Genomic DNA, 16,410 nt, shown 5'->3' with positions numbered 1-16,410 from the left:
TCTATGTGAAACCCCAAGACCATCAATCGGTGTAACAAATGCCATGCTGACATTTTTTGGCTTGCGAATCTTTAGGATACTTGGGAAGGCTGCCCTGGTATGTCAGATGGACCTAGGTCTGCAGGCCTGCCTTCACTTCAGTTCTCACGCTCAGCAACTTTGCTAGAGACAAGTCAACCAAGGAACAGAACTGTGTCTTTTAATTGTCTCAGTGAAGTGAACCCAAGTCAACAAAATTACCTTTGTACTTTAGTCCCTTGTAACTAGAAGTCTTTAAGTTGATTTGGCTCTGAGTACCTGCCTAGCACAATCACGAGGCATTATTTTCTCTAGCTGAAAAGCTTGTTCAAGTGGTTCCTGATCTGCTCCACCCTATCTGTAAGTTTACTATTCTCTTAGCTGTGTTACAGACCCAAGGTATACATATAATGATAAAAATGATTCAGGTTAAATAAAACAATTACATATTACCACTCTCAAAGACTTTTTCTTCTTTTAAGCCAAATCATTGCTATGATGCAGCCAATAGCAAAACCATCCAAATTGTCCTATATATACAGTCAAAGGAGTGCTAAACTGCAATCGTGGCAGGAAACAGCAGCAGTCTTTTAAAGTGGCTTTTCCAACAAAGAAAATATAATTTCAAACTAGCTTCATATAATAAATATAATTTCAAATGTAACTTCAACACTTTGGGTGTCTCTATAGGGGAGTATTCAGAGAAACTAATGTCAGTTAATTACATTTGTTATTTCAATGCACAATTAAAGCATATTAAACCTCATCTCAAAACTTCTCATCTAGGAGTAAACAACTTAATTAAGCTTGTTTATATTTAAATTTATTCAAGAAAATTAGTCAGAAAATTAACTGAACAGTACAAAGACTCTTATTTTCAAATAGAATTGACCTTGCCTGGCATTCTTCAGGAAAACAGCTGATGTGATCTGAACCTACTCCTATCTAAACCTGAATGATTTTTATTTTTTTTTTAATTATCAGGCCATAAGTAGACTGAGCTAGTAAAATATACGTGCTACTTATGAAGGGAGGAGCCATACAGAAATCTATTGTCCTTAAATTTATGTAGATTTACTTCAAAATATTTACTTATTTGTGTAATTTATCTACATATTCTTATTTAGACTTTTAGTTAATTAAAATCTGATAGTGGATGGGGGAGGCAACTTTTGGTCAGAATCTTTTGGGTTAAGTTATCTTTAGTTACACTAAAAAATTTAGCAAATCACAGTCTGCTATAAGGCATAGCAGAATTCAAGCAAATTTGTGTGAGTTTTATATCTCCTCCAAAAACTGACTTCAAAATAACATATCCTGTTATTATCTATTTTCCTTACAAGTTCTGGTATGCAGTAGCTTCAGACATCGTGTTATAAAACAAGAAAGCAAATGCACTGTTTTGAAATCCTGTGCTACTCAGCTGTTTTTTGGTAACATTGAACCCAACGTCAGTCTAGGAAGATCCATCAGAATGTTTTTCCTATTCTGTCCCACAGATTTTCTCCTTTTCAGAATTTCTCCTGTTCTCACTTTTCGACAGAAAGAGATCTTAAGAAATAAAAATATGTAAAAACTTTGTTTTAGAGAGACTGTTTCCCAGCTTACTGGCCTCACTGCATTTCCTCTAGCCTCACAGCTTGCAACACACCCAAGAAAGTCCACGTAAATAAGCATAGGAGTAAAACTTCTCTTTAGATTTGACAATAGATTTGTTACTTTCTCTGAGCTTAACTTGAAAGGTATAAAGAGCTATGTTAAAATCAAATGCTTTCCATATATACAGTACAAAGTAGAGTACCTGCTGAGTATTTCACAGGATTTTGTCACAGTGTAACTGCTACAAATATAAATGTGTAAAATACCACAAACTTAAAGTATTCTCTAACCTCTTTTTTGTCTAAAGCAGCATATTCAGCTTCAATGCTTTCAGCTTCGGGATCACGTGAAAATACCATTCGAGATTCCAGGTTAAGAGCCAGCTCTTTGTGGTGCTGTTTCTCTGCACAGTCACATGGGGTATCTTTATTTTCGTTTTCTGCAAACAAATCTCCACCGTGTTTTACTAGAAGCTGAAAAATAAAAAGTCAAGGTAAATAGTTATTAATCACCAGCTCTAATAGCACCCTGAAGAAATGGCATGTCATGCAAGAAGAGAATAAAAAAATATGGACAAGAAAACAGAAAAAAAGGGACAAATATAATAGCAATTGCCCTTGAGAAACAAAGATTCTGTCATGAAATAATTATTATATAATCATTAGATAAAACATTAATTAACCATTGGATTATTAATAAATTAAATTATTATAACTGTTATTAAATAAATTACTGCTTGATTTCACATATAATTATACTGCAATTCCATGGAACCACAACAGCTCAGACATACATTACAAGGCCATGTTGTACAATACATCTCTGTTAGGGTTTGAATACTGAAGTTCTGCTGCTGGTAAGGTCAATGCTCCACAGAAAATGAGGGGCCTGAGTTCATCAAGCACGTGGCAAAATGAAGCTGCAGCCACCATTAAATATTCGTTATACATGGGTATAACTCCACCATTCTTCACAACACTGACCCGGTGCAAAAAAGACAGGGATCTCCTGGAAAGAGTCCAGAGGAGGGCCACAAAGATGATATGGGGCCTGGAGCATCTTGCCTATGAGGAGAGGCTGAGAGACCTGGGTCTGTTCAGCCTTGAGAAGAGAAGACTGAGAGGGGATCTTATCAATGTTTAAAAATACCTTAAGTGTGGAAGACAGGGGGGTTTGGCCAACCTCTTTTCAGTGGTTTGTGGGGACAGGACAAGAGGCAATGGCCACAAAATGGAGCACAGGAAGTTCTGCACCAACATGCGAAAAAACTTCTTCACGGTGAGGGTGACAGAGCACTGGAACAGGCTGCCCAGGGAGGTTGTGGAGTCTCCTTCTCTGGAGATATTCAAGGCCCGTCTGGACGCCTACCTGGGCAACCTGCTCTAGGGAGCCTGCTTTGGCAGGGGGGTTGGACCCGATGATCTCTTGAGGTCCCTTCCAACCCCTACAATTCTCTGATTCTGTGACCCACTGGCGGTGACAGAACATGGGAGGATCCTTAGGTAAGAGGGAAGATGGGGCACCTGTTCACAGGTAGCTCTACCTGATTTTTGGGTACATGAGAAAAGGGAAATGAGGTAATGCTACCAAAAGCTAGAGCAACCGACTGCAAAACCAGCAGTGATTTTTCTACTGACATGTAAATGGTACTGTAAGCACACATGCTGGGTCACACTAAGCTTATCAATGCTCAATACAGAACACAGCCTTGTATAGCACCCTTTCACCGGCCTTGACTGTCACCAGTAACCACCTAGAAATGGAGTTTCTAGCTAATAAACACTACTTGTGCTGCTCTCAGTATCTTGGCAAACTCATCTCCTGATACGCTGATCTAAGAAAGGACAGCAAACACCACAGATTTTAAAGGCCAAGAGTGGATCGTTTAGCAGATTTATTATGACATCTTTATAACAAATGCTAAACTTTTAATGATGGAGAGCTCAATACAATCATTCGCTACTAAAATGATTCATCTTATGTCTAAATAAAACTAAAATCTATAAACATTATCTTGCTTTCAGACCATGATGGCTATAACAACTCTATCCTGTACTGCAAGGATATTTCAAAGCACAGGTTCTAATTTTTATACTTTTAGAAAATAAAAGGTCCACAAATGGATCTGTTCTCCACAAAACCTTTTGATTGTGATCAGTTACTTCTTACTTTTCAACATACTGTATTTCTTTATCTGTCACAGTAAAATACCTGGAATCATTCAGAGAATCACAGACATCTCCCACCAGACCAGGTTGCCCAGAGCCCCATCCAACCTGGCCGTGAACACCTCCAGGGACGGGACATCCACAGCTTCTCTGGGCAACCTGTGCCAGTGCCTCACCACCCTCTGAGTAAAGAATTTCTTTCTTATACCTAAAGCTACCCTTTTTCAGTGTAAAACCATTACCCCTTGTCCTGTCACTACACTCCTTGACATAAAGTCTCTCCCCATCTTGCAGATTTTCTGAAAAAAAATCATATGCTCTCCAAAATAAAAAGTGAAACCAAAAAGACTGCAAACTAGCACACTAACAAGATTTAGTTGAGTAGATATTAGCGTCAAGTATGACACCATGTTTTCTCTTCATAGCAGAGTATCGGGTAGATATAAAGATAATATTGGGATAATTATCAAGATATCCAGCCTACAGGTACTTTGCAGTTCTTTTTGAACTTCACATTGCAAAAGCTTTAACTCCAGTTTCATATTCTATCTATACATTTTAAACTTTAACAGAAATTTACCTTAAGGAACTAAGACAGCTTCTGAGGAAGAAAAATAACAAATAATCTTGAAAGAACACTCCACAGACCTATGCAGTTCAAGATCTAATTTGCAAAGTGAGGAACACGCGAATTGACAAGATGTTAAAAATACCATATTTCTTTGGTACCACTGTTAGAAAGGCTGGTGTCTGTTAAGAAATGAAAAGGAGACTAATAATTTAAATGATCCCATTAAGAATTTAGATAATAAAAAATGCCATTTAACATGCCAAATATGCTGTGATAGAGTGGAATATATCTGCATGAAATAAAATCTGTTCAGCGTGAAGGTCAAGCCTTTTTTTTTTTTGTTCAGTATTTGGAAGTAAGCACGTTAACTTTGCCCAACTTATCTTTAGCAATGTGTTCTGAACAGCTGTTCTGCTCTGAGAAGAAATGTAATGCATTTGAATGGAGAAGTATCAAGACTGCACATTTGATTATCAGCTCTGAACAACTCAACTAGTACGTGGTTAACACACAAGGCAGTATGTGGTTTTTTTTTCCCCTTTCCTTATGTGGGTATAGTGGGGACAGAAGTTACAAGGCTGGTATTTTCCTGGAAAGTTATGGAAAAACAAGGAAACAATTAAAAATGAATGTTGATTTGAAGTGACAGTAACCATGCAAAACCAGGCAAGCAGTGGAGAAAAAAGGCAAAATGCACTCCTGGGATTCCAAGTTACCTTCAATTTATTGGAGAGAGGGAAATAACTTGTGGATTAGGCAATTCAGTTTTCCATCTCTCTCTCTCTTTTTTTTTTTTTTGGTTAAGATTTTTAATTCTCAAATACTCTCAGGAATAAAGGGATCACTGTTAAATTCCTTCACTAAGCTCTGTTTCCTGCTTTTCATAATGTAGTGTTCCTGCTCATAATCCTGTTCCTGTTGAAGAAGTTAAAAGGACTACGGACAACACTGGAGGACTTAAAATACCTCATACGCTAATCTTAGGATACAAGTTCCTCTACGCTATGGAAGGGCACCTAACGAAGTTTAAACCTGGGGGTCGAGTAGAATACTCGTTTCAGAAAACATGTTTCTGAAGTAGAAAACACGTAGTCCATGTATTGGGGCTACATAACTGAATCCAAATTCTGGCAAATAGCAGTCCATGTGGATTAGACTGTAAATTGTTCTTCAAAGACAAACTGAAAACAAATCAGACTCACGATGGTTTAGTCAACTTAACACTACATATTGTAATAATAACATAAACCAGTTCATATGGTTAAATGTGGAAATAACAGTCTAGTAACTGGCTTGATCTAATGGACAGACAGTTCAACAGACAGTGAGAAATAAAATGATAATTTGTGAAGAAACACAAAGCATGAACTTTTGTGATGAGGTTAAAACCAATTGATTTTACAGTCTAGAGTTAAAAGTTGCAGCCCAGCTCCAGAACCCCAATTTACTCCACAGTGAGTGTGATTCCTTCATCACACTCATTGTCTATCATTGTCTATGTGGCTCTTAACTGTGTGAGCACAATTGCTTCAAGCTCTTGAAATTTAATCTTTTGGATAACTGTGTCTACTACTAATACCACTGTATAGCTCCATCTGGAGCCATAAAAGCAGAATGATTGAGGCAGACGACTCCTTGCTCCTTGTAAATCCCTTGTAAATCTGAAGTCTAAGTTACCTGGGGATCTCAAGTGTAAGTGTATTGGTAATAGCTACAAAAGACCAAGGAATAAGAGCTGCTCTAGAAAATGCAACTATTCTTTCTTTTTGAAGGATTTAACAATATGGGTCCAACTGCTGGCAGTTTACAAATCAGTGTAATAGACAAAATATTTCACGAATATGAGTAAGCAAGCTCCTAAGTGCCAGAAATTAAACTATGTTGGAAACTGTTTGCTAAACGTTTCTTCCATTTATCTCTTCATTACCAGACGCAACCATTCTTATGTCAAAACATTTCATGTGAGCTTTATTTTGTTTTCACTGACTTTGGCTTGAAGAGGTTGATGGGTGATAAATCCTGATATATCTCATTGTCTGATAGGACACACATATTCATCTTCTAAACAATAATGTTTAAAAACAAATGGATCTTCTTGGGGAAGGCTAGATAGAACAACTGTGATTGAAAATCTCTGTAGCTAGAATTTATCAGGCAGCTGGATCGAACAAGTGGTATTAAAAAATAAAATGAGAGAAAAGTACATGATCTTCTGCAATCCATAATTTTCTCTGTTTGTCCAATCTAAAAAAGAATTAAAAGTTGACAGTCTACTTAAAAGCAGTATTAACTTAGACCAAGGACACAACCTGATGCTTGTTTACAAATCAATTGCATCAAGAGGCACTATCACAGAATCATGGTTTGGGTTGGAAGAGACCTTAAAGATCACCCAGTTCCAACCCCCCTGCCATGGGGGTTGGTGTCCCAACACCTTCCACTAGACCAGGTTGCCCAAAGCCCCATCCAGCCTGGCCTTGAACACCTCCAGGGATGGGACATCCACAGCTTCTCTGGGCAGCCTGTGCCAGTGCCTCACCACCCTGAGAGTAAAGAATTTCCTCCTAATGTCTAATCTAAACCTATCCTCTTTTAGTTCAGGGCCATTTCCCCTTGTCCTATCATTATCTACCCAAGTATAGAGAGGAGACTTCTCCAAGCTGAACATCCCCAGCTCCCTCAGCCTTTCTTCATAGGAAGTCGGTCAAAGAACCATACAAAGGAGGACTGAGTGTAGTTGACAGGAAGAGTCAGGCAATACCATTGTGTAATTCAGTTACTGTGTACATAATTAGCTGGATTTGAGTATAATTTAGCTAGAAAAGACTGTGACCTGCCTCCCTGGTGAAATTCGGGACATGTGTAAGTAGGGAAGTGCTAGGGAAGTGCTGAAGACAAACTGCTAGCACGGAGCTTGCAGAGCAGTAACAACATGGAGCAGAGAAGAGAGAGGCCATAGGGGCAAGATTTATGCTGTGATACTGGAGGTTAAATAAAATAATCTAATAGCAGCATCCTCTTAACTCGTCTCATAACTAAGGGACCAGACAGCCAGAGGCTTACATTACAGCACAGAAAACATCACAGGGAAGCAGTTTCCATTCATTAGAAGTTCAGAAAACTACATAGGAAAGATGATCTTTATACTAACAAAATGAAAAGCATGTTGGCTACAGAAATAAAAAGACAGCAGGCTGAGCTTTTAAAGAAGGGACTAATGAAAAACCAGAAGATAAAGAACAACGTACAGTTCAAGGTTGTGACAAATTTTAAATGTTCAGATAGATTCTGGAAAACGTGACAGAATACAATCAATGTAACAAAGTGACACCACTGGACAAATTATATGAGAATCACAGAGAAGTTCACAGTGTTGGAAAAGTGGTGCTATTTTTTTTAAAGCTCATAGATAAATAAACTAGCTCTACCAACAAATACCAGAGAATTCCAATGGAATACAGTTCTGGACTTAAACAGAAAAGCATTAATGATCACCTGACCAAAACTGCAACAGAAGCGGGATGCTAACAAAGAACAGGAATGCTACAAGGCCAGAGCACACAAAGGGAAACTTCAGACACCGAGTCTCCCAAGTATACTGAGCAAATGCTGTGCTAATATATGATGTGTAAATTAATTTTTCAGATTCCATAAATGACTGAATCATCGACAAACTAGTTAGTCAACACATGAGAGGAGAAGCAACTCCTGACTTTGTCCAGAGTAATGTGCAAGACCTGATTCAAAATGTTACTGTCAAAGAACCACTCAATAACAATTCCCAAAACATACTTAGAGCCAATGTCCTTGCCGAAGCAAAAAAAAAAAAAAAAAGACAAAGGATCCACTGTCTAATTTCAAAAAGTGGTACTGAATAAAAGTGCAGAAAATTTCTAGAGACATTAGAAGAATCTGTCAAGGTAGATTAGCAGGACAGATTCATACAGGAAATAGGAAGCTGAAGTTGTTTCCAGATGACGAAAATGTAAAGAACAGTCTGGAAAAGGTGAATGTAAAAACACAATGAATAAGGCTAATAATGGTTGTGAACAATGTGCCAAGTGCTGAACAATCCGGAATAAATCATTTCAAAACCATACAGTGAATGTGTCTGTAAAGTCGGTCGCTGCACAAAGGGCAAAAGGAATCTCAAATAATGTAAAGCAGGAACGTGATAAGAATTGCTGGAATCCTGCTTCTCTGTGGACGTACCACGTAGGTCCCTATGCTTTATGAAGGACACCAATCAAAGTCTGTTTCCAACTGAAGTCCCAGCACAAGTGGTTCTAGAACAAATCAATAAACCAAATACTAATGAATCTTCAGGACCAGATGGTATTTATTCCTGAATCATAATGGAACTTAAATTGGAAATTTCTGAACTATTTATTATAATATGCAACCTATTGCTTACAGCTGTCATGGTACAAGATTAGAAGGTGGTAAAAGTAACACTAATACTAATAATAGCACCACAGAAAATCAGAAAAGTACAGAACAGTACATCTGTGGCAGCTTGATAAAGTAAACCGACAGAGAATTCAATCACAAGCTTTACTGATAGATATCTGGACAAATATGAAATAATGAGGAAAATACAGCTTTCTTTGAAGGAAGTTACGTACAGCTAATTTATTAGATGTCTCTGAAGGAGTCAAAAACATGCAGGTAAGAAAAAGCTGTTTGATGCAGTCTATGTACAGACCTCCAGATAGTTCACCAAAAACATTTAAGAAAAGCAGACAAGCATGGAAAGCTGTTTGACCAAAGAAATAACTTGTTAAAAGGCAAGAAAACAGGGAAAATGTCACTTTTTACTGCAGGGAGAGATGACCAGTCAGTGAAGTCCCACCAGTGCTGAGACCTGCCTGTTTAAGATGTGCAGAAGTATCTAGAAAAGCAGGCGAACGAAGTGATAAACTCTGCTGACGATACTAAGTTAACAAATGAAGAGCAGTTCCAGTAAACATGCAGCAGGAAAATAACCTACATTTTGCATACAAATGCTGAGCTCTAAACTAATCGTTACCATTCCAAATACAAACCTTAATGCTATAATAGACAGTCTTATGAAAATGTTAGCTGTTTTTGAAAATGTTAGATGTCTGTTCTTGTGTTCTTTAAATTAAATTACCAGCATAATTAAATACTAGTTCTTATTATTTGGTATAGTTTAAAAATAAATTTGATGGGAGACCTTCAAAGTGTTATGATTCCCAATTACTCATTGCCACCCACTACTTTCACAAACATTAAAGTAATTTTTAATTTATAAAAAGGTAATTATATTGGAGTATGTTTAATTATATTGGAGTACGCTTAATTATATTGAAGTATGTTAGCACAGTTGTATGGCATCCTATAAAAAAGCTGGGCACTGTAAATTAAAGACATCAAACCTGTTCTAGAAACATGGACAGCCAGCATTAAAACTCTAATTTTCTTTCAGGAAGTTATTTCACTTCTCTTTACACACACAGGTATGCCTCTGTTTAATTTTAAAGCTTTTTCTCCAATGTTACAGTCTTGTAATTATTTCCAACTTTTATAAACCTATGTGAGTCTATATTGTGCTGAAGAGTTTATGTCATAAACTTAACATGTATATAATTCATTTTTTCCATTGTCTTCTACGCAGTGTATGTTCTGGGCTGCTTATCTTTGTCATTTTTTCAATTAAAGAAAAATAGAATTAAAAAGTTAATTCAGTATACATTTCAGTTTTTTTTTCTTGAAATAGCTTTGTGAAACACTCTGCAAGTAATTTACTAATACCAGTTATACAGACTCACGATTATATATCAATTTTTACCTCGACGCAGGTTTTCATCCCTGAGGCAGCAGCATAGTGCAAAGGTGTATTTTTTTTGTTATCAACAGCATCAATAGCTGCTCGTTCATATTGTCCTTCATCCAGCTTTGCTCCCTTCCATTTCAAGATCATTTGCAGACAATCTGCTCTCCTGCAGTCATCTTCTGAGGGTCTGGTCAGGCGAGGATGAAGAGCTCCTTCCGAGATCATGATCTGAGGTCCCATACACAGTAAGTGCATAGATGTCTCATTGTGCACGTTCCGTTTATTTGGGTTGCCATCTCTCACAAAAAGGAAAGTTCTGCAAGAAGGGGGAAATAGAAGAGAAGTAATTAGCACACAATTCCACACATTTTCGTGAAGTGGGAAGTGTCTACTATGACAGCTCTTTTTAATTCTTGACAATGTTTTGATTAGCTGTGTGAGAGATTAACATTAATATATAATTACTACTGGATATGTCTACTGCTAACATGTAGAAGTACAAAAAAAAGGTCATTCATTACTCTATGTGGTGTTCACAAGTTGCTTTATTTATCCATTTAATTCTTCCCAAAAACTACAAGCTGTTTTTCTTTTCATTTTTGGGAAAGCTCTGTTTAGAACACCGGTCCATGTGCACTTAAGAAAAGTTGGGGGAGTGTTTCACATCCACAGGCGTGAGTACACGCTGCTCTCCTTCAATTCTCTTAGGAGTCAATAGCCAAGATTAGGATGAATTACCGAAATATCAAAAGCACATTTGATTACTTTGTCCATTTGTGACAAATTTTAGATGGCCAAGTTTATTCTAAAACTGCGTTGTATTGCAATAAGTGTTATTAAGTCACAAGACTGATGAAACAGATCATTTCTTTTTCTACTCTGTGTCCTTAATAGCAGTGCATTTGGTAGTAAACTACTTGAGAATGCTAGAGTACCTTCTTAAAAATTCATTCTTCTTCCCCATATCTTTAGTCAGATATAAAGGCAATATTTACTATTTCTTGAAAATATGAAATACTTTTTCTGCCAGCACTGCATGCATTGAGTAAAGACGCTATTTGCTTTCTCATTCTAGAGTATATGCAAGTGCAATATAATGCAAATATGCCCACCTACGCGGATGACAGAGGCTGGCAAGAATTTAAGTCTTTTCTTGGAATGCTTTAGAGGCAGTTCAAAGTGGACAATTAACTATAGCAGCAAAAAGGGTCAGCTGAGGAATGAAAGGGAAAGAACAGACTGATTCCTGGAATTGCAGATCTAATTCCTGACAGCTCCTGTGGCCACGCAGCTTTCTGCTGCATCTTGCCAGCAACGAACTATAGAAGTCACAATCCAGTTCTGAAATGGAAGAACTAAGACATGCTGTACATGGCCCATGAAACCAAACTTGCTTTAGCCTTTTGAGGTATATGCTATTAATATAATAAATGTTAAAATAATAATATATTAAGATAGTAACATTTTCCTTAAAGGAGGGTGTGTGGTAGGAAATGTCAGGGAAGAAAGACTGTCTCTTTATAAGTGGCAATGGGAATCCTGTAGGAGGTACAAAAAGAAAGCAAGGTACTAGGTAGGACTGGGGCTGGGGAGAAAGCTACGATGAAAGAGGTTCACATGAAGATAGGAAGGATGGTTCACAAAAGAGGTAAGCTCACGCTAGATCAGAAGCATGGCATGTACATTCAAGAAGTCACTGCAGAAACACGTGTGCTGCTCCCACACGGCCCCTCACACATAAAGCCAGCAGAACTCCCTATTCATACCCTCTTCAGGCTGTGCCCTGCCTCCTAGCATTTTTCAAGAATGAAAAAAGAAGTTATTCTGGAATCCTTAAGTCAATACAGGGGACCAGTTTCCACCCTCCCTGCCCTCACCCCTCAAACTAATTGAAAATAGTTCCGATCACTTTCTGTTCAAAACAGGCAGCTCAGCCACCCAAAGGCAGGCACAGCCTAAATACAAAATCAGACTATCGATCTTGGTGAACAGCAGAGCTCAGAAGAACTTGATAACCAAATTGACAAAAGAAAACAGAGGCAGTTTAACATTTTCATAGCTTTTTTCAAAGATTCTCCCAACCAGTTTATGACTGACATCACTGCTAACCACCAAAGCCTAAAAAATAATTCCTTAGTTCCTATAACAACTTAAAAGTAATCTTTATACTGATCTTAAACAATTTATTGCAATTATTAGTCTATTTAAACTTCTGAATCCACAAATAAACTATTTCAGGCAGAGACAAAAATGGAAGATCGAAGCACATATAACAGCAAAAACCTTTTGGCCCACAGACTGCATGTATTAATTAATTATAACTGTGGGTCCATATGGAAAAATGCACAAAAGCAATACAGCAACAATTAAATTGGATGTAACTGTAAGATTTGTATGTGAAGTCATTTACAACTAATAAAACAAGATGACAACGTTCACATGTCCCACACAATAGTTAAGTTTTACTATCTTCCGTTCAGTATGGAGTTCTCCAACAATAAATGTACCTCACCATCTTTTCACCCCAGCAGGCATTACGAGGCATGCCTTTCTCTCTTTAGGAGCTCTCCCATGCTTTGGGAGGACAAAGGATAATCCTGAAATTATTTTATTAATAAAGGAAGAGGCTATATAGGATGGGTGTGGGACTTCCCTCTCACAAATTACTGAAAACAGACTGGATTTAGTATTTCACTGTAAAAATGTAGGTACTGTTTATCTGGTCTTACAGGGGAAGGATGTCCTGACAATAGCCCTGTGGTCTGCTGATTTTCTCTCCTTTCTTCCCTTTGAAAATCTCTGAACATTTTGAGTTCAAAAAGAAATTTGCTACTAAAATACTTTTCTTTTAAAGAAGCGGTAACAAAGTATTCAGATGAAAAGAACTTCAGAAATACAAAGCCCTCTCCTCTATAAGCTTACAATTCCTCACCACAGCCCTGCCACACACCACTTGGCAGAAATCCTAGGAGGTCTTCAACATCAGGACGCCTCTGACAATCCTTCTTTAATTTCTCCTTTTCAACTTACATTTTCTGATTCCTAAGCCTAAATTCTGTTCACCAAACCAGTGTCAGAAATGGGCTACATCTCTATGTAGACCACTCTTGTGCAGATAGCCTACAAGATAAACCAATGGGGGCTGGCCCACATGTGGCTAATCTTGAATGATTTTTCCCCTTCTTGTTTGATTTTCCCTCTGTTCCAATTACTGTAATTGCAGAATAAAATAAACATCCGAACAAGGAACACACACACACAAAACCATTGTATTTGTTTATTATAAGAACAGCTTCAATCTCATCAAACTTCAGGTAAGCCTGAAGAAAGAGCTATAAATTTGTATTTTTGTATCACAGATTTGCATGTGTTCTCTAAAACTGATGATGCATTGTGGTTTTACCAAATCTTTGTGATAAAACAAGGTCATGCTCTTCTGGAAGTCCTTGAGAAGTAAAAGCTGTGCTATCACCCCAGTCATCACTGGACTTTGTATGCCATCCATCGCATCCCATTTTCTTGAAGATGCTGACATACATGTTCACCACTTCACTTGCCTGTTTCATTATATGCTTTTTAGCTATATGGCTGTATGTTAAAGGATGTGTACCTGGTCACACTATGGGGGAAAAACACAGAGTGCCCATGAGACCAAACACTACAGAGTAATAACAGCTTTTGTGCATCTAATTCACTTACTGTTTTTGAGTCTGTATCGTTGAAATATGTTTTATTTAAATTAGCAATAGAACAGTTAGAAAAAAATTGATAGAGTTCAAAAATATTAGACATCAGTATTAAAGAAATTGGGTTAGTCTCCTCAACCTAATCACCTAAAATATATACTGTGTTCAAAACCATAATCTAATTTTTGAGCCAACCACTGAAATGGTTCCAATTAGCTCACAATACTTTGAAATAAAAAGTAGATTTAGAGATGAGGTTTTGCAGAACACTTAAAATTTTCAAAATAACTAAAATGAAAGGTTTTTCAAATCCCTCTAGAACACACTGAAATTTGCTTTGTGTGCTTTGAAATCCATTTTTCACCTTTTTTAGTGTATTATATAGAAATAAGACATTATTCTGAAGGAATACTTTGCGAGAATACGTAACACTGCCAAGTAATGTCTCAGAACTAAATTTCCAGGAAACATTATGATATTATGAAAAGTTTTGATATAGAATGGTTCCCTTGTTGTTTTTCAATAAAACATATCAAGAGAGACTGGTCTTACAATAACCAGCAAAACATGTATTGATGTTTTTTATTTTCAGGTCAGGATACTTATGCTGGCATTGTAAATTTCAGTATTAAAACTTCTTAAAGATAACGTTTCCCTTTCTGCAGCTAGACTCATTCAGCTGTTCTCCATCTTACAGTTTACAGCTGTCTTCAATAAGCCACATCAATGTTAAAACTACTTGTACCTTTTCTCTAAGAGTTTGTGCTGAAATAACTAATTGATCGTTTTAAAAAGCCTTACTTTGGCAGCAAAAATGATCCTTAGAGGAATCTCTCTCATTACATTATAGCAGACATGGTAGATGCATTTGTTATGAAATATGAATATGGTGAATTTAAGATTAAAGATCTTAGTGAGAGAGAGACAGCATATTTTGTTTGCTTGTTTATTTTCAGATGAAAGGGATTTAGCAATACAGGCAAAATGCTTCACAACAAATTACATGAAATGACAAGACTAACTGGTATCAAACGGTATCCAAAATAAAGTATAACATTTCCTTGTCTGAATAAGCTTTGTGTAGTTTGAAATAAGAAGTGGAAAGAATGAAATGACAGAAGGAGAGATTAGAAAGATGGAAGCAGGGAAAGAAATGAATGAAGGAAAAGGAAAAAAGAACTCAGTGATGAATGATGAGATGAATTGTACGGAAGGCAATTAGATATGAGAATGGTAGATGTTTTAGATATGACGATTTGCAGGTACCCATTGTAAAACCTGCATATAGAAAACACAAGGCTAAATCTAAGTCCTCTTGGTCTCTGTGAGATGTAACTTCGGAGACTCACTAAACTGAATTTTTCTAGTTCTTTTGCAATAAAATCTGTTTTACAGTACTACAATACACTAGTATATTTTCTTCTGTTAACTTCCTTTTACAATTCATTTTTATTTTTACTTCAAGTAAAGATCACCTCAACTTAGCCTTCAATGTATTTTTAAACTTCTGTATGAACAAAGAAGTATAAAGTTGTTCATTTTTTAGTTCATACTCATACAAAGTCCTGGCTGGGACATTGTCAAATAAAGATTAAATAAAGTTGTTTTTCTTTTAACATTACTGTTCCCTTCTACTACTACCCATGGAAGTTATTAACCACAGGTCTCCTAATGGTCCATCCCCAAACCCCTGCATCTTCCTTATAAAACAAACAAACAAACAAAAACAACGAAGATCACTGCCCTAGGAAGAAACAGACAGCAGCTACAGATGGTAAAAAACTTCCTGTCTGCCTTCTTTTTCACTGGTTTTAAAAATTAGATAACTCTTTCACATTCAAGTCAGTAGCCCTAGCTATTTTTACCTGGAGTCCAGATCTAACAATTTCTAAGCCTCTGTGTAACACAAGGTTTGTAAAGGTAGCAGGCACCTTTGAATTAGAAGCATGAGGAATGACGATTAGATGTACAGGGATGAGCAGATAAGAAAGCGTTACAAAGATGGGGCCAGATCCCCTCTGCAACCACTATGGTGGGCTGCGGTAGCGTACGAGGATACCCAAATGGCAGCTGCTCTGCAGAAGCCCTCAGCAGGATTTCCTGAGGACAAGCACCCGAGACAGTGTTTAGGCTAAAGGCTTTACCTGGTACAAAGGCCTCATGGCCTGCTAGCAGCACGAAGCCAACAGAAACAATTCAGTACTGCATGGCAGGTGGGCTTTCCCTTTCTCATCAAGTGAAACTTTATTTTATTTCAAAGTTTGAACTCAGTCTGCCGAACATGCTAGACAGCTGCAATTAGACCCACATAGTTCAAATGTCAGGAGCGTCTTCTGGGTATTCGTTAACCACATCTTTTCCTCCCACATCAAGGTGCTTTATATCCAACATGCTGACTCTGCTACTTCTTTAATTCAAAGTAAAATGTCACTTTAAAATTCAGTGAAGAACTGTCTGTGATTTCTGTATTGCACTGAGTCAGGCCTTTAGCTTTTTTAATTACCAGAAGGCCTTCATTGTCACCTCCCAAGCCAGACGAAGTTTCTCAAGGATCTTTAGCTATCTAATCAT

The 16,410-nt window shown here is 37.3% G+C and overlaps 1 protein-coding gene across 3 annotated transcripts in view; it reads right to left on the bottom strand.

Moving 5' to 3' along the window:
• ANKIB1 (ankyrin repeat and IBR domain containing 1) overlaps nt 1-16,410 on the bottom strand; it is a 94,244-nt gene that overhangs the window by 36,752 nt on the left and 41,082 nt on the right. For all 3 annotated transcript variants that reach the window (XM_050709062.1, XM_035545407.2, XM_035545405.2), the window contains exons 3-4: nt 10,169-10,469; nt 1,908-2,090 (exon numbers count right to left, since the gene is read on the bottom strand). In XM_050709062.1, the coding sequence (XP_050565019.1) occupies nt 1,908-2,090; nt 10,169-10,469 (484 nt within the window). The remainder of the gene's footprint in view (nt 1-1,907; nt 2,091-10,168; nt 10,470-16,410) is intronic.

This window comes from Cygnus atratus, chromosome 2 (genome assembly GCF_013377495.2).
Source record: "Cygnus atratus isolate AKBS03 ecotype Queensland, Australia chromosome 2, CAtr_DNAZoo_HiC_assembly, whole genome shotgun sequence".
Classification (NCBI taxonomy): domain Eukaryota; kingdom Metazoa; phylum Chordata; class Aves; order Anseriformes; family Anatidae; genus Cygnus; species Cygnus atratus.
Note: the sequence above shows the minus strand (reverse complement) of the source record. Positions and strands in the feature narration are given on the sequence as shown.